Source organism: Cucumis sativus, chromosome 3 (genome assembly GCF_000004075.3).
Source record: "Cucumis sativus cultivar 9930 chromosome 3, Cucumber_9930_V3, whole genome shotgun sequence".
NCBI classification, from domain to species: Eukaryota; Viridiplantae; Streptophyta; class Magnoliopsida; order Cucurbitales; family Cucurbitaceae; genus Cucumis; species Cucumis sativus.
The window spans coordinates 7,807,220-7,826,136 of NC_026657.2; the positions used below are offsets into that span (position 1 = coordinate 7,807,220).

The 18,917-nt window shown below is 35.0% G+C and overlaps 2 protein-coding genes across 2 annotated transcripts; one reads left to right on the top strand and one right to left on the bottom strand.

The window, feature by feature from the left end:
- Positions 1–2,669: 2,669 nt before the first annotated feature.
- On the bottom strand, positions 2,670–5,730 carry LOC101211954 (4-hydroxy-tetrahydrodipicolinate synthase, chloroplastic). Its single transcript, XM_004133857.3, has 3 exons — positions 5,270–5,730; positions 4,844–4,939; positions 2,670–3,825 (listed from the first exon to the last, which is right to left on the bottom strand). Exons 1-3 carry the CDS (start codon positions 5,347–5,349, stop codon positions 2,898–2,900), a joined length of 1,104 nt encoding a protein of 367 aa, XP_004133905.1. The 5' UTR covers positions 5,350–5,730; the 3' UTR covers positions 2,670–2,897.
- A 2,443-nt stretch (positions 5,731–8,173) lies between these two features.
- Positions 8,174–18,238, top strand: LOC101212194 (kinesin-like protein KIN-UB). The gene is made up of 19 exons (XM_004133858.3): positions 8,174–8,764; positions 9,242–9,342; positions 9,958–10,080; positions 10,274–10,459; positions 10,641–10,862; positions 11,001–11,151; positions 11,955–12,104; positions 13,040–13,128; positions 13,318–13,521; positions 13,893–14,015; positions 15,064–15,195; positions 15,296–15,427; positions 15,724–15,862; positions 15,963–16,055; positions 16,277–16,402; positions 16,520–16,645; positions 17,049–17,192; positions 17,273–17,401; positions 17,491–18,238. The coding sequence occupies exons 1-19, from the start codon at positions 8,590–8,592 to the stop codon at positions 17,649–17,651; spliced, it is 2,706 nt and encodes a 901-aa protein (XP_004133906.1). The 5' UTR covers positions 8,174–8,589; the 3' UTR covers positions 17,652–18,238.
- The last annotated feature ends 679 nt before the right edge of the window (positions 18,239–18,917 follow it).

An 18,917-nucleotide genomic window follows, 5' to 3' on the forward strand; every position in this document is an offset into this window, starting at 1 on the left:
CGACTACCCTTACTTACACAACCCACCTCAACCAATTCAACACAAAATTTAATGTAACCCTCAAACTCAAGATTATTATCGAGCTCGACCCAAGGTGGGGCCAAAATTACAAAATGGTCCGAACCAAACCCTAAATCTTCCCTACGGCTCTAGGTTTTATTTTTATTTTTTATTTATTATTTTTTGGGTGTCATTGTGATCGATCGTCTTCTAATTCTGCATTGTTCGTCATCTACTTGCTACCCCTCCCTTTGCCATCATGAGTCCTACTCTCATCATTGCTATGGAAAAAAACCCTCTTTTTCTCTCTCTTCTTCCTCAATTTCCTCTTCTATTTATACTCTCAATCCCCCGTTCTCCGCCATTGCTAACCATTTCTCCACCTCCTCAATCATGTGCCATTCTTCCCCATTCATCCTCACTCCTTCCTATTTAGCCTGCCGCCAACGTCGACGTCGCCCCGTTCGAGTTTACAGCCTCTTGAGGTGATTCATTTGCTTTTATTTCATTTCTTTTTTCTTCTTATTCTCTGTTATTTACAGAGCTTTCTTCTTTTTTTTTTCTTTTCATTAATCCTTTTTCAGAAGGATGAGATTTGCCAAGGAAGAAGCCAATTCGGCCGGCGTTAAGGTAGAAATGGAGATCAAGAATTTGAAACTGTATATGGAGAATCAAAGCATTATTGAAGAGAACGAGAGATTGAGAAAGAAAGCGTTTCTTCTTCACAAAGAGAATCAGGTTTTGTTATCTCAACTTCAGAATTTCTCCCACTATAAACCACCGCACTCTAGCTCCGATTTGAGTGCCTGCAGTTGGGAAAGTAAACAAAATCATCTGTAGCGAGTCAATCAAGTAGATGATTCTTCAATCTTTGATAAATTTTCTTGCTAGTGATTTTTTCTTTTTTGTTTTTCGATTTTCCTACGATTCCTTTGGTTTGTAATCTGTTATTTTGACAATAAATTAGGTTTTTGATTTTGAGGGGAAGGGAATAAAGGGTAGAATTTGGTTAATTAGGGGATAGATTTTTTTCAGAATCTAGTTTTAAGTTTATGTGATGGAAATATTATGAAGCAAAACTCTGTTAGTAGTTTGTACTGTTAAATTCGATCTTATCTAAATTCTCCATTGATGAAGCAAATTTCATCCATTGAAGAAGCAAATTTCATCCATTGAAGAAGCTTGGTTGGTTTGATCTTGAAGCTGGAGAATGATTTGTTATTTTATCCTAAAATTTGAATCAAATTGGTGATACAATATTTTGAAACTTAGATTTTGTTTTGTCAAATTCTCATTATTGTTAAGACTAATTTAAGTTACGTCTAGCCTTCTTCATCGATTAGAGAACCCAAAATGAGCAATTAGAGAAAATTTTGAAAGAAAACAGTTGAGTAAAATCTAAAATTTATAAGTTACCTATTAAATTTGTTTTTCAAAATAAAAATTTTAAATTATTGATACAACTAGGTTTTTTTCTATATTATGAACTCCATTGGTAATGAATAAAATATAATTAAGAATAATTCAATCGAAAAGTTGATTCACACTTACGTAGATAACACTGTCAGTTTGTGTTGCCCAATTCAAAGGTAAATGTTTAATTGCTTATAGTTTGTGAATGTTTTCTTTAATCAAAGAGAAAACCACGAGCAAGATTAGTACTAGATCTTAATAAAGATAAAATAATGATAATGTATATGTATTTGTGGATACATGTACATGTATGTTATGTATGTATAAAATAATGTGTATGTATGTATGAATAAGAGCATGTTGAACTAAATTCCATGATTTACATTACTTTGTCCTACCATCGTTTTGAAAATGAGTCGAGTGCATGAGATCTTGGTCGAGAAGTTCTACCAGGAAATCTGATTTAAAACTCAGGTTCAAATTGAACATTTTGGATACAAAAATCGTTCTTTCATGATTACTAATCCTCCAAACACCCTCACCCCTCTCTTTCCCTAATATAAAATTCCAAATTAAAATTGGAAAAAAGACCCATCACAATGACCATAGACTTTCAATTTTCCACTCGAAGTACTAATAAATATAGCAATTTCAGTTAGTATTCAAAGGCGTTACTTTATTGATGGGTCAACTGAATAATAAATAAACGAATGAAATTTTGGACAGAATCTTAGATAAAAACAATAATATCCAAGCATCACACATTTAACACAATAAAATATTCATATACATTAGACTCTTTCTTTATTTCTTGTTGAAGTAGATAAACACAACTTTTTCTTTTCTTAATATTTAGATAAACCCAAACTTAAAAGCTGTTTTTTTCCAACAAAAATAATAGTAAAATAATTTTCAAACCGTTGACAACTCGTCTATAGGTCAATAAAGTGAGAAGGAGAATATTAAGAACAATAAATTCCTTTCAAATAAAAAAAACATAAGAAAAGAAAAACAATATTCAAATCAGAAATATAATTCTCTATTAAAAAAACAATATGCTCATGTACTTATATACAAAATAGTAATAATAAAAAAAAACTAGAACGTAACGTAAGGGGAAAACTGAAAGAATTGTGTGTGTGTGTGTGTGTACATATATATAATATAAAATTTGAAAATTGGGAACAAGATATCTCAACAGAATGAGGGCAACCAACAGGCATCCTTATTTAATAAACACAGTAGACGCCAAGAAATGAGTTGAAGACTTGAAATACACGTCGTCCATTCATTCATATTGTTATTATTATTGTTGTTGCTATTAATTTATTACTATTACTACAAATTCTAACACCACAAAATGGATAACAGCATTACTAGAGAGACACAACAAAGAAAAGAAACCTCAAGATTAAGGGCATGGGATAGATCTCAAAAACACGAAAGTAATGCAGCATATCAAGGCCTAGTGAGGAAATGAACTATTAATAACGACTAACCAAAATGAAGTCGTCGTCATCGAGAACTTGTACATCTTTTACACCGACGAAATGCTCACGTCCAATTTGCTCGACCAATTTCACAAACTCCTCCCTTTTGGTTTTTGGTAGAGGTACATATGGTAGCCTAAACACAGGTCTCACAACACCAAGTTGAGCGAGGGCTGTGTTTAGGCCAATTGGGTTGGGTTCGCAGAATAACCAATCCATCAAAGGTAACAGCTTTGCATTTAAGGAAGGGTTCTTCCCTTCAAACATGAGCTCCCTCATTAAACCAGGCACCAAGTTGCTAGTGACGGAAATAACTCCAGTTGCTCCATGATTCCACCTTGCATCGTGACATTGGTCATCGTTTCCACTCCAGATCACGATTCCTTGTTTGGTATACTGCTCGATACGATCATTTCCTACACACTCTTTCACACCTGCAAGATTGGCACTTTCAGCTACAGTTTGAATGACATATGGGGGAATGTCTTGGCCTGTTCGTCCTGGTACATTATATATAATAGTCGGGCCCATAGAAAGCACACAATTGAAATGTGAGATTAGTCCTTCAATGGAGGTTTTGCCATAATAAGGATTTATATGAAGAGCAGCATGCATCCCAACAGCAAATCCCTGCTCTGAAGCATGAATTGCTTCTCTAGTAGAGTTACTTCCAGTGTTGCCAATTACCTTGATTGACCCACCGAAACAGTTGACAGTGTGACCAATAAGCATTATGTGCTCATCCCAGCTCATCAACTGACCTTCACCAGTTGTGCCACCCACAATCACGCCATCAGCTCCATTTTCAATCTGCCGATTTACCAAGGCATCATATGCTTCAAGATCAAATCTACCATCGGGAAGATAAGGAGTTTTAATGGCAGTTACAAGTCTGAGAGACTTGATATCATCTGCTATTGTCCTGAGCATAAAAGTTGGAGAAATTGAGCCAATCTAAGAATACTTTATGATCCAGCGGATACACCAGCACAGGATCATAATAATAACTATTCTAGAGCCAGAAAAGATAGTCTAAGCATTGTCGACATTAGTCTATCACATTGCTAAGTAGCTAGTCACATCATACGGTAGTTGTTGTATAAAGAATCTTTACAATTGAATTTACGTCATATACAAAATTCCCATGACAGTGTCTCAAAAGAAAAGGTTCTAAATTTAAAACCATTTTTCTCAAAAGAAAAGATTACAAATTCCCATGACAGCGTCTCAAAGGAAAAGGTGGGTGCCATGGGTAATAGATACCTGGGAATAAGATGTCAATCTTATAAATTTAACTTGAACATTAAAAAGTCAAAATAAAATAAAACGAGGATATTAAATAAAAAGAAAATGCTAAAAAGGAGGAGAGAGAAATGAGAAGGGGATTTAGACAAGCCTTACGTTTGGATGGTATCTAATTTCCTTTGACATCAGTATAAAGAAAGCATGCGAACCATTCATTCCCATGTCCCATCCCATCTTCGGTAACATTTTTTTAATCGTGTACCAGTCAATGGCCTTGTTTGCTTATGACTTCTACATTGCATGTTCATTTCCAATTTAATATCCTTGAACCCAAGGGCCCCTTAATTCTTGAAGAGCAGTCAATTGTCACCAAATATCTAACAATCGAAAAAAAAGCTTGCAAACAAAAATTTTTGCAATGAAAAATAATTTTAAAAGAACTACTAACATGGACCGGAAAAAACAGAACGCGACACTTAAATTTCCTAAACATTCAATGTAAATAAACCGATGAAGAAGACGAGAAAACGCAATCAAATGCAAACAGCCCACATGTAAGCACAAGTACAAATACTATTTACAGACATTAACACGGCTCCTTAGGAGTAGGGAGGGTTCTCCCCACCTTAATATCCATATTCCACAGGAGAGTGGCAGTTTAGCATAGAAATAATTCGACAATTTAAATGTCTCACCTGTTCTTGACTTCCAAACTACGCATTGGGAGATGTAAATTGGGTAGAATGGCAGCCTGTGGAGATCTCCATCCGACAGTTCTCTTGGTACGTTGTCTGACAGTATCGAAGGAAGTAACATTAGCAAGTACATAATTTGACAAGCATTGTTCAAACAGCCCTCCTTACCCAATTGAACCATTCATTCACAATGGAGTAAATTGATATTCTACATTAAATTTCATTTACACTTTAGAAAATTACAGTCATCAACGATGAAGTAATTTTTGGTCAACATCAGTTGAAAACTTTATGGATAAATTATTCATGTCTCAATAATAAAATATGTCAAGCCAGCTACTAAAAATGCGTGTATGAATTTATTTCAAGTAAATCCAAAAACTTTAACGCGTTGTTTAATAATTAAACCCATAATGGTAGGTATACCTTTTGGCGTTGCAACTGGGACGCGGAAACTGAAGAGCATGTTCCCGCAAGCACGCGCCATAGCCCTTAACACTGGCCATCTCGAACAGCTAACCGAAAACAAAACTTTCACTGACAACCAAGCTTCTTCACGGACTAAACAGCTGCCGGATTCGATACCGGATGAGAAAGCAAAAAAAACCCCGAGGAAGATGCGTGGAAGTGCTCTGAAGTCAGAGAATGATGATGGCGATAGTTGTGATTGCAGCGGTAGTCATGATAGTGGTCGAAGTAGTTCCGGTGACGGTGCGTGGAAGGGAGCGGGCGGAGAAGTTCATGTGATTGACTTTGAATGGAGAAATGCTTTTGATTGGAGCAGAGGAAGAGCGATGAAGGCTTTGAAGTTTGGAGGGAGGATTTTAATGGAGGTCAGTCGAAAAGGCTGGTCGATGGCTAGGGCTAGGGTTTGGAATCTTTTGGATGGGCTTTTGATTCTGGGTAAGGTCAAGTGGGCTTTCGCATAAGCTCGGCCTAATTTGAGATATTGGAATGGCCCGGTATCAGCCCATTTATTTAAATTGGAAAATAGCCCAAACATTTTTAAATATCAAATATGACTTTCTAGTTTGAATTTACTCTTTGTAAAGAAACTTCTTCCAGCTATTTTTAGAAATAGAGTCAATATCCAAAAACTTTATAGGTAATTATTTCGTTTTTGTTTAAAAGTTTTTTTCCACTGTCACAAAATTATATGTGGATAATTATAATTGATGGTCATTTTATTAATAATAATTAATAATATAGCAACATTCTAAAAAAATTGCAAATATAGCAAAACTATCGTCGATAGACTTGTATCGTTGATAGACTTGTATGGTCTATCCGTGATATACTTTTATCATTGATATAATTTTACAAATTTTGCTATAATTGCAAAGTTTTTTAAATGTTGTTATATACTTAATTATTTTAAATCTAATTGTTAAATTTATAATTATTCAATTATATATATAGTAGTTTATATTTGATTTTTTGGAACTATGTAAAAGCTACTTAATTTTCCTTTTACGAATATGCCTCCTTAGTTAATGCAATGAATGTTATAATAAGTGTGAGTATTGCAAATTGATGTATTGTGTGACTTATTTAATGGAGTGATGACAACAAGAACAATGTCATAGTGGTGTGACTTGTTATCAATGAGTATCACTTATAGTAACATACACTTTCAAAGAAGGTGAGTTTGGTTCAAGAGTCTCCCTATCTCGTAGTATATATCTCATAATATGTTTGAATGGTCCTAACACATGGACTAGTTATCAATTCACGTGTTTGATCAGTAACTAACAAATCAAGATGAATCTTATATGTTATAGGTGAGATATCTATCAATTGGCGAATACCGACAAACTACTACATTTAGATAGATAGGAAGTAACACCAATATGAGTTGAATACGTGGATTGTGAAGCATCTTTTAAGTGCACAGTAAATTTGTTAAGCTAACCATACCCTGTGTATGCATGAAATTAGTTTGTGCATATTGGAGGTTTCGAGTAATTGTTGACATATGATTTATGGTAGGGAATGAAATAATATTGGGTTGTGAATCCAATTTGAAAGAAAAAAAATGCCTAACTATTACGAGTGACCCAAAAAACCAATTTGGTTCGATGGTTTGATTTGATTTTGTAGTAGTTTGGAAGAAAAAAAAAAGGAACGTTTAAAAAAAACAGAAAAACACTACAAGTATTTACAAAATAGCAAAATTCGCAAACTCACTACAACATATTTAAGTTTTTTATTATTTATTTTTATAATATTTTGCAAATAGTTTCGTTAATTTTTCAAATAATAGTTTGATATAAATAAAACCATTCAATTAGTTTTGTTATTTATTAAATATTAGATCAGACTGCTAATGTATGAAACTGATTGGTTTAGTTTGACTCCAAAATCAACAAAACCAACCAACTATTATCACATACTAACAAGAGTGAATGGCTATTCCGTTCCTTTAGGTCTAAGAAAAAAAGCCTTTAACATTTAAGTTTGAAATTCTCTACGAAGGCGGGGTTTTACGAGTCAAAAAGGCCTAAATCTAACATCATAATACTTTGCCATATAAAGAAAACCTCACCTCATGATTAATACCTTTTATGGTCCCCTATTTCTTAAGCATATTAATTTATTATGCATTCTTTTTCATCTATTTAAAACTTAAACACAATCATTAGCCACAAGACAATGTCGAAATTAACTATCAAATAAGTAAATTTTTTAGGATTAAATTTTTAGAAAATTGTCAAAGATGGCAAAATGAATAAATTATACAGGATGAATTTTTTTCATTAAAAGTTTTTTCGCTAAATAGTGTGTATATTGTTAATGTAATTTTAAATATCAAGAAATCTTAATTTTCGTAGTGCAATTTATATTAAAATTAGTCAAACTAAGAAAATATCATTTTAATAATTAGGTATTGGTCTAATCTAGATTTAATTTTCTAGCTTCAAAACGGTGTGTTTTACCAATCAGATTTCAGTGTAATTTTAATATATTTTGAATAATAATAAAACGGACATTTTAATAATAGATATAAACAATGCAAATGGTTATCCACTAAATTTTTGTAAGTATAATATTCTTAAAAACTAATAAAAAGTTTTTTCTAACCACAAAATATTTATATTTTGTAAAAAAATAAGTGTAATTAATTTGATAATTTTTTTATTAAAAAATTTTAATTGATTAGGAAGTGGAAATGATTTTTAATTTTTAATTTTTGTTTACAATTTCCTTTTAGTTAAGTAAGCAAATTCAAATAAAATTCAGAAAATAGGACGAAAATGATATTAAACGAAATTACTTTTGCCGCGAAATCGCTATCTTTTGTTTTATTCCATTAAAGATTATTTCGCTTTCTCTCCTAATCTGTAGAATAATCGACACAAAGGGTCGCTGTGAAAACCGTCGGCGATATTTAAGAGTGGTCGCCGACGTGGGGGCGTTTCCGCCGCTGCACGGTTTCCTCCGACGAGGTTGTTTCACATCGTGGTCGATTGATTTTCTCTCATTTTCTTCTTCGTAGGACCTACCGATCTGCGACCATCTCTGTCTCCTTCTCACTTCGTTGGGCTCCACTCCTTTCTCCATCATTTCGCAGTGTAATCAAGCCAGCAAGCACAAGCAAACGATTTCTCTTTGTCCCATAACTACTGGTTTTTTCACTCGTTTTCACTGTCTGCTTGTACCAAGCAGCTTAAGAAAGCTAACCAGGACCATACGTCTTTGAATCCTCGAATCAACGGTGATTTTTCTGTTGTTTATGTTCGGATTCTATGGCTTCCAATGGTGCTTATCGGAACGGTGGGTCTCAGAGAGGTTCATTTAAGGCGGATCGGCCACCGCATGCTGGTTCTAACCTCAGGACTTCATCATTTAAGGCTAGGCCATCTATTCGTCGGTCTACTTCAGGGTCTTTTGGTTCCAATGCAAATAAGGATGGGGATGGAGGTATGAGTATCTGACTATGTATCCTTGTTTTGATTTTGAAAATTTGACTTGCGAAATCTTGTAGATAGAGAGCTGATTTGCTGTGCTTGTTTTCGTTGCTATTAGCTTTTCTTTTTTCCAGTCGAGTGTTCTGTAATTACAATCTAGAGTTGCTTTGACTACAGCATTTTCTTCACAGCTGTTCGATCTACGGGCTATTTTTTTTTTTATCCCTCTTGAATGTTGTTTATTTATCATATTTCGAAGTACGATTGTGGGTTTATGCATCCCTGTTTAATAAATCGAGATTGGTGCTGTTCCAATGTTGGTGCATTCAGCGCGTTAGGATGAATCGGTAGGATACTTGGAAATGGACCTCGAACTTTTAGTGTTTTACTGGATAGAAATTATTTTTGCCATTTTCTCTCCTTCTCCGTATGTGGTGTGCAATAACCAAGCCTCGGTTATTTTCTTCCATGTTTTATATGCTTTGGTCAGTGCCGGGAAGAGTTCGTGTGGCTGTTAGATTACGACCCCGAAATGGAGAAGAGCAGGTTGCAGATGCAGATTTTGCAGATTGTGTGGAACTGCAGCCAGAGGTCAATATTATGTTATTATTGTTATTTTTGTTCCATTCAAACTCTGACAGAATTGCTTCTTGCTCAGCTCTTATCTTTTATGATCTAGATTAATTTCCACTGGCCGGTCCTTTAGATGCACATGTGTTTCTTAGCAGGCTTGTCATGGTTGTAGGTTAAGGATCGTTCAATAGTCCTTACCAGCTCTTCGTTTGAATAATTAAATCTGGAAAACCAACATAAATTTGCTTATAATTTCTGCGCAATGATATTGAAATTTTTATCACACCATCTTAAGCTGAAGAACAGAGCAAATAGCATCAGGAGATTAGAAAAAACATTTTACTTGCGTGCTTAATTGAAGTAATTACATCTGTCAAGAATGGAAGATAGTGAAGATTTACTTACTATTAGAGCAATCCGAGAATTATTATATTATTTAGAAGTTTTCCCCTGGGCCAATAACAACAACGCATTGACATTGAATTCCGAAATATTGGAAATCAATTTAATTAATGGTGATGGAAATAGAAAACATAGGAAATCACCTCCCCACAATTAATGGCCAAATTCAATTGAACTTTCTTTTCATATTATAACATTCAAGTTTGACCTTATTTTGTTACTTCACGGCAGCTTAAAAGATTGAAACTTCGAAAGAACAATTGGGATTCTGACACGTATGAATTTGATGAGGTGCTCACTGAATCTGCATCACAGAAGCGTGTGTATGAAGTGGTTGCAAAGCCAGTAGTGGAGGTGCGTATTGCGATATTATTTAGCTTTGTGAGTGGGACCCAGATATATGTCATGCCAAAAAGTAGTAAATTTTATCATTCATCTGGTCTACTGTATTGTATGACTCACGCTAGCACGGCATATTTTTACCTTCCTGTTGCACAAGATTTTATTTTATTTTCTTCTGATGGTGACAATCTGCTTCATTTTTTAGAGTGTTTTAGAGGGTTATAATGGTACCGTGATGGCTTATGGCCAGACTGGTACGGGGAAGACATTTACGCTTGGACGGTTGGGAGATGAAGATACTGCCAATCGTGGCATTATGGTCCGTGCAATGGAGGATATTTTATCCGATGTATCACCAGAAACCGATGCAGTTTCTGTTTCTTACCTACAGGTGTGTTAATCCACTGGAAAACAGATGACATATATTGGTTGTTTATGCTGTTTAACACTAATGGTTCTCTGGATTTGTATTTCCTTCACACTTTGTTGTAGCTCCAGATTTTTAATTTATGTAAGTCTTTCAGTACATTGCAAACAACTTACTGTTTTATGTTCGGGCTTCTGCTGTTTAGCTTTACATGGAGACTCTACAAGACTTGCTTGATCCAGCAAATGATAATATCCCATTTGTGGAAGATCCGAAAACTGGTGATGTTTCTGTACCTGGGGCAACTGTAGTAGAAATCAGGAATCAAAGCAGTTTTCTAGAGCTGCTACGTCTGGGAGAGGCCCACCGGTTTGCTGCCAATACGAAGTTGAATACTGAATCTTCTCGTAGCCATGCAATTCTGATGGTGAATAATTGGCATCTTACTGTTTGCATATCCTTACATGACTGTAAATTTAATATTTCATGATGTACAACCTACTTATCAGGAAGGAGACTTTTGTGGGATCTTGATAATTCAAATTATGTCAACGCTGTAGTGCAGGTACATGTTAAAAGATCCATTGTGAGAGAAGATGTTCTTTCGGGTGAAGAGGGTGAACCTTTAGAGTTGGGAAGACCTTTCAGGCCAGTTATTCGAAAGAGCAAGCTGGTCGTAGTGGATTTGGCAGGATCAGAGCGTATTCACAAGTCAGGTATGTTCCACTTTCATCTCCAGGGACAGTAACAGATTATATGCTGAAATCTTGCTTGGCTTTACTTTTGTTGCGGGGATGATGCCTTAATAATATCTTCAGTTAGCAGCGTGGTTGAAATAAATATCAGGTGTTGCTATTGAGTATTATTATTTAATTTATTTATTTTATAAGAACTGGTGTACTATATAAACAAAAAGGGAAAGTTGCTCTTTTTTATTATTTTCCATTAAGGATGTTCCTAATGGAACAAAATAGGTCGTCATCTGGTTAAGCAGCAGTAAAGGAAAAGAAAAAGAGGAGAAAAGAAAGAACAACAATCTTGTTCTTTAAGCATGATCGACATAGAAATGGATAGCTATTATCTTTGGGGGAGATACTGAAAAGTTCCATAGGTGGCTCAATTTATCATTTTGGAGTTTAATTTTATAAATGAATTACATTATATTGACATAACTTTGTAGTAGTATTTACTTCAATGAATTTGTTTGATTTATAGTCAATGTTTTTAACTAATATGTGGAATAGTTAGTTCTTTTGAAAATCACCATGGGTTGGCCTAGTAGTCAATAAGGGTGATTGGAATATTAAAATGGCTCAGAGGGAATGGATTCAAGCAATAATGGGGTTTAATTTTGTTTTGTGTTTTGTGTGTATGTGTGTGTTTTTTAAATGAAAAAATTCTGACCTTCCTATAAAAGATGAAAGAAGGCATACACAAAGGCCTAAAAAGGGTTCATATTTCAAAAAATAATATATCATTTGTTATTTTGAAATGTGCATCTTTGATCCTTTTCTTGCAGGGAGTGAGGGGCATCTGTTGGACGAAGCCAAGTCTATAAATCTATCCCTTAGTGCTCTAGGAAAGTGCATAAATGCTTTGGCAGAAAATAGTGCTCATGTTCCAATTCGAGATTCCAAACTTACAAGATTGCTCAGAGATTCATTTGGAGGTAAGACTTGCAGTTCACAGGTTTCTATTTGCTCTATTGTAGTAATTGTTGACTCAATACTGATAAGGAATGGATTTGATCAATGAATGAAGGTATAGAGGAAATCAGAAAAGAGATCTAATCCTAGCATTTTAATATATACCAATAGAAAAAGGAAGTGGGACTAAAAATATGGTAACCTTCTGAGAGACAAAATTTAAAGGACAGTAATGGAATAAAAATTTACTGAAGTAATGCTCCTAGCTGTGTTGAGTACATGAAAAGGAAAAACCTTCTCGAACATACTAGCAACAAATGCTCACAAAGATGCAATCAACTGATATCAGTTACACTCTGACAGTCGTAATGGAAGGGCCAAGTTGTCCTTGAACTGTGCTTTTCCCATGGGTGCCATGCAGTGGGCAAGTAATCACATTATTGAAGCACAATGTTGGGATTATTTTTTAAGAGAATAAGCCTCTTCAGAGTTTAGTGAACCATTTTTTTTCCCTTGGATATTGCAATACAGTTTATTCTCCATTTTTTTGATTTTCAATTGCGAGTTCAGATTCCTATCAGTTCCTTTGGGTAGTTTGTTTCCAAGGTATTAATGTGGGCCACTGTGAATGAGTGAAGCAAAATGTTATCAATTTTGTTGGGTACTTGTCTCTTCTCCTAGGTCCTAAACAGTGATCTGGATTCAATATTCTGATTGTAGTTTCTTTAGTGGACAGATTATGCTATCACAGATTTTGTCAGTTGTTATGGTGATGCTTTTAAGAGTTTAGACATTTTTTGCAGATGGCTTTAGTGCTCCTATTTTAGTTGCAATTTTTTATACATGCATGAACCTTAGTGGATGTAGAAATCGTAGTCTTTTTATCATGGAATTTTTTTTGCCAGATTGTTTTTCCTACTGCCCATCCTCTTTTAAGGTTGTTATTTATGTAAAACAGGTTCAGCAAGAACTTCACTGATTGTGACAATTGGTCCATCTCCACGCCATCGAGGAGAGACTTCAAGTACTATTTTGTTCGGCCAAAGGGTGATTCTCTTGAGTTTTCTTAGTTAACAATGGGTTTCAGTTTACAGACTATTTTTTTTTTCAGTATTGCATGTTGTTGGAGTATGATCGGCGTGTACATCTCCTTTCATCTGTTTCTATCTTCATCATGTCAAAAATCTATTTCTTACTATTTAGATGAAATAATCTTAATTGTCCTTTCTGTTACAGGCTATGAAGGTGGAAAATATGTTGAAAATAAAAGAGGAATTTGATTATAAAAGTTTGTCTAGGAAGCTTGAAGTACAGGTGGACAAACTGATTGCTGAAAATGAAAGACAACAGAAAGCTTTTGAAGATGAAATTGAAAAGATACATCTAGAAGCTCAAAACCGCATATCTGAAGCTGAAAGAAATTTTGCTGACGCTTTAGAGGTATGCAATTTCTCATAGTAGCTTTATCTATTGCGTTGCATAATGTCTCAACTATTTTGTTGGCAAATCAATTTGATGTAACATATCACAATAAAGGTTGCTGATGCTTTGTGTGACTTGTGCCTAGGCCCCAGAGGGCCATTGCGGCATTTAATAACCCTGGCTTAGGACAATATCTATTCCTTATTTTTGAAACATTTTTCAACAAGCATTCTGATATATGTTCAAAGAATGATATCTGTTGAATCTTACATAAGTTCCCTTCTATCTCTTGACAATTGTTTGTTTCATTTTTTTTCCTGGCTTCATGGGGTGAGGAGGGCATTTAGCACCACTTCTTGTTGTTTTAAATAATTTATTGTTTTCTGTAGAAGGAAAGTAAAAAATGCCAGTTAGATTATATGGAAACTGTCAAGAAATTGGAAGAGAAGTTGGTCTTGAACCAGCCAAAGATTCATAATGACGATTCTATCTGTGGCAAATCGAGTGGACAGGTAAAAAAATCTATTTCTTGTGTTGGTTGTCTTCACCAGGAGCCTTTTACTGTTGATCATTTATGATTGATGTTCTTCAACATGGTTACATGTGTAATTTAGAATTCAGAAACGTATCTGTCTTATTATCATTGAGTCAAAGCAATGTTACATATTTATATAGAGAATAAACTAAACCCTAGAGACTATGTAAAATTACAATAAAGGACATATGTATATATATATATCATAACACTCCCCCTCAAGCTGGAGCAAATATGTCGATCATGCCCAACTTGTTGCACAGATAGCTTATCCTTGTTCCATTTAAAGCTTTAGTTAGAATATCTCCCAATTGTTCTCCGGTCTTCACATATCCTGTGGACACCAAGAAAATCCAAGATGGGTTGGTGTCGACAAATGGTCACCGGAAGGTAACCCAAACTTCAAACCTAATGGAGGGCTCTGATACCATGTAATTTAGAATTCAGAAACGTATATGTCTCATTATCGTTGAGTCAAAGCAATGTTACATATTTATATAGAGAATAAACTAAACCCTAGAGACTATGTAAAATTACAATAAAGGACATATGTATATATATATATATATCATAACAACATGATTCTAAACACTTTTATCACGTGTATGCTTAAATTGGTCATTTTTATATGTTCAAGTTCCGTTTTATCCCAATGCCTGAATGTTGTATGATTTTCCAAGTCTTTGTCAAATTTCTGGGAGCGTCCTTTAAAATTCTATTGTTTTTTTCTAACCAAGTCAACCACAAAATAACTGTTGAGGCATTCTCTCAAAGCACATCACTGCATCAGCCATTAAAATTTTAATAGTTGTTATGCAGCCACGTGCAAATCTAGTGCTGTAATTGATATCCACCATTTTCAGGTTTTCCGTATTCTGAATTTGAATTGTTTGAGATATTACATTACTATTTATGTGACTCCATAGTAGGAATGCACCGTCTTTGCTGATGGAGACTACAAATTGTCTCTTTGGGTTAAGGACGCTTATCTGACTTTTAAGCAATGGTTTTGGAGGATTATGTAGGAGGGCTTTGTTTCTGCTGCTGAAGAAGTTGAAGTGAAAAAGATGCTTGAAAATGAAGTAAACCTGCGAAAGGTGGCTGAAGAGGAGGTCAACAGACTTAGACATCAGCTCGAGCTGTATGGGCAGCCAAATGTGTGTAGTCATCCGATAAATGGATTAATTCAATAGTAATGTTCGATTTTTGACAATATCTATGTGGACATGGCAACTGAATGTGCTTTATGGTGCACAGGTAGGTGAAGAATCTGATATTGTAAAACTAACTAAAGTTTTGGAGGATGAGGCTCGTCAGAAAAAGAAACTTGAAGAAGAAGTAATAATATTACAGAGCCAATTGTTACAACTGACCCTTGAAGCTGAGCAGGTTCGGGTTACACACAATAATATTACGGAGCCAATAATTTGGAAGTATTTTAAGTTCATTAGCTGCGTAGAACAGCACGATATTGATTGTATACTTCATTTAATTGAAAGATTTTGAGTTCTAGAATCACTGAGTCGCTAGGATTGGGTAGGGTAGTAGTCTCATTCTTTGACCTATTTCACCAGAAGATCAAATAATAGTGGGGTTGGGGAGTCTAGGCAACCACTTAAAGAAAGATGTGCGTGTGCTGATGGGATCATAATTTGTAAACCAATGGTTTTGGTGCTTGAACGCAGATGAGGAAGTGTCTTGATAGGGGTGGAGCTGATAATGGATTTCCCGCTTATGATACTCCCATGTCTCCATTTAGACATTCTCAACTCAAAGAAACAAAGAGCAGTCACAAGCCACAAGTTGCCACTCTTTTTGAACAAGGTAAACAAGAATTAGGAATTTAGTGTGGCACTTATGTCATTCTGATCCCCTATTTATTTATTTTTCATATATTTTCTGTTATTTCTTGCCTCCTTGGCAGTTGGTTTGCAAAAAATTTTGTCCTTGCTGGACTCGGAAGATGCCAATGCACGAATTCATGCCGTTAAAGTATTAGCCAATCTTGCTGCCGAAGGCAAGTTTTTCACTTAAGGATGTTTATTACATTTTCACCATGTTCCTTACTTTTTATCCATAAATGATGTCAATATATGGATCCGTTTCTTATTAAGATGGATGTTTATATAGATAATAGATTTCTGTTTTCTGTGCTCTACAAAATGATACTATTGTCTCTTCTCTCAATGCACTACTTTATTTCCAAATTTTATGGTAAATTTTGACTGTGACAAACAGAGTCAAACCAGAAGAGGATTGTCGAGGCAGGTGGTCTTATTTCGTTACTGATGCTTCTTAGAAGCTACGAGGATGAAACGGTCAGAAGAGTAGCAGCTGGTGCAATTGCCAACCTTGCTATGAATGGTAAACGTTCATCGACATTTTTTGGCTACCGACAGCATCTTAGTAACTGTGTGTTGCATTGTCCTTTTTGGTTTCTTTGATTTGATATAATTATATTTTATTTTTTCTACATAACAGAAGCCAATCAAGAACGAATAATGGCTGAAGGGGGAATTAGTCTACTGTCATTAACTGCCAACGCTGCCGAGGACCCACAGACTTTGCGTATGGTTGCTGGAGCCATTGCTAATTTATGTGGCAATGGTATGAAAATAGAATTAATCTCTTGGCAGTTCCTATCACTGAGTTACATTAGGAAATTATTTACCACAACATTTAGGAAATTATTTACCACAACATTGGACTTGTGTTTCCTCTAGTGGTTTATAGAGGAAGATCAATGATTATCTACATTGGTCTATAGCCTTCCATATATTGAGGTTATTTGAATAATATCTTCTTAATTTGAAATTAAAATAGAAACTATCTCCAAATCTTAAGAAGAAGCAGTCACCTTTGTGAGAAATATATCGGTTTAGAGAGATGTTAGTTTGATGTGTATTTCCCCCTTAAGTTTTTTACTTGAGATATTATCTGTCGGTTGATTTCGGGCTTATGGATATCATATCATATTAGTTACCATGTTTTGGTCTCTAAATCTTACCAGAAAAACTACAATCAAAACTGAGATCCGAAGGTGGTTTAAAAGCCTTGCTGGGAATGGTGCGATGTGGACATCCAGATGTCCTTTCTCAAGTTGCCCGTGGAGTAGCAAACTTTGCAAAATGCGAGTCCCGAGCAGCTAGTCATGGTAAATTCCCAATTTTGTTACAATTTAGTTGTCAATGCTGACGAACAATTGCAAGTTCGATTAATTTCTCTTTCTTGCAGAGATGAACAATGGAAGATCTCTTTTGATAGAAGATGGCGCACTACCTTGGATCATACAAAATGCAAATAACGAAGTGGCACCCATCCGTCGCCATATCGAGTTAGCTCTATGCCATATAGCACAACATGGTTAGTCAGTCTTCTTAATTTTACAAGTCATCTGCTATATCAAATCTGAAATCCCCTTCTAATCTTCCATTAAACTTCCAACTTTCTAGAAATAAATGCAAAGGAGATGATTCGTGGAGGTGCACTTTGGGAGTTAATTCGCATATCTCGAGATTGTTCCCGAGAGGACATAAGGAATCTTGCTCGTCGAACACTGACCTCCAGTCCTGTGTTTCGATCAGAAATGCGAAGGCTGAGAATCGAATTCTAAGTTTCTGCCACCATAGGCATACATCTTGGGATCTCTTTCCAACCTCATCCTCGGGCTTCGGATGGAAGAACTTCCTACTCTCATGAACGCATCTCAATCTCTCACAAGCCTTCGTGCTAAATGAAAAAAAAAAAGAAAAAAAGCACAGGTAAGTTGAACTCAATTCTCATTACTTTATTAGGCAAAGGCTGTTGATGCTTAATCCTCCAGGGGATAAACTTCCTTTTTTATTAAGCGTTAAAAAAGCGCCTTTAGTTGGAATGGCTGGGAGAGAACTATGGGAAAAGGAGAAAGAAAAGAGAAGAGAGACAGAGAGAGCAAAAGTTTTGTAGAGTGAGAGTCCCAAGAGCTCCCTTAAACTGGGACCCACTTAGTATTTGTAATTTAGATCGAATATTTGTATAAAAAAATTGATCTGAAATGCAAGCTGTTTACATTTCTTTCTTTCTGGCAGTTTTTGTTCCCTTTTTCCCTTCAACCACTGCCAATCCCCAAACTGGGAATTTCCTTGAAAACATTTTTCAAGGGAAATCAATTATTCTTGTTATTGTTATTATTTTATGCTATGTATGTCTATTCTGATCAAACTGATTATCAAAATCGTTAATGATTGTGTATTTATTCAGTTGATGCATTATCAGCGACCTCTCTCAATTTTGTAATTTGAAACAAGCAAAACTTGAACCTGGAGATGAACATGATAGACTGGAAAATCAAGTCGATCAAATTGAAGGTGTTTGGTTTCGTCAGTCGGAGGTAAAGACCAGTTTAGTCCGTTGCGGTTTGAAAAATAAATCAAAATGACAACATTTAAAAAAATTTCAAAGGTTACTGTCCAATTAGTTTGAACATTTATTAAAGTGAACATAGTTGGTTCAGCAACCGTTTGGTTGAAAAATGGATTTTGATTGACTGATGCTCACTCTTACTTAGGGTTGATAGCTAAGGTAGGGAATTGTGACGAATTTGTGCATAATTCTCGTAAAGAAGGGGTATGTAAATGGAGTTTGTGTGATATTTGATCCGAGAGAGATTTATTATTGATTATTGTTGCTTCAAGGAAAGTATGTAATAAAGTTGAAGAAACTTATAGGTTGAACTTTTGAAGTAATATTTATGAGTAATGTGTTTTTTTTAGAATAACCTTTACAAAATACCTCACCTCGTAAATTACAATTCATACTAATCTATTTTGGTCTTTTAAGCTTTCAAAATATTCTTTTTTGTTTGAGTTATGCACTTTCCATTTTTGGCCCTACATTCTTT

Bases quoted from the DNA above. Each gene is read 5' to 3' on its own strand.
- LOC101211954 (XM_004133857.3), bottom strand. From the start codon at position 5,349: ATGGCCAGTGTTAAGGGCTATGGCGCGTGCTTGCGGGAACATGCTCTT. The intron at 4,940-5,269 runs GTATACCTACCA...CGATACTGTCAG, and splicing joins CCCAGTTGCAACGCCAAAAG to ACAACGTACCAAGAGAACTG. The intron at 3,826-4,843 runs GTGAGACATTTA...TTTTATGCTCAG, and splicing joins AGTTTGGAAGTCAAGAACAG to GACAATAGCAGATGATATCA.
- LOC101212194 (XM_004133858.3), top strand. From the start codon at position 8,590: ATGGCTTCCAATGGTGCTTATCGGAACGGTGGGTCTCAGAGAGGTTCA. The intron at 13,129-13,317 runs GTGATTCTCTTG...TTTCTGTTACAG, and splicing joins CTATTTTGTTCGGCCAAAGG to GCTATGAAGGTGGAAAATAT. The intron at 16,403-16,519 runs GTAAACGTTCAT...TCTACATAACAG, and splicing joins TGCCAACCTTGCTATGAATG to AAGCCAATCAAGAACGAATA.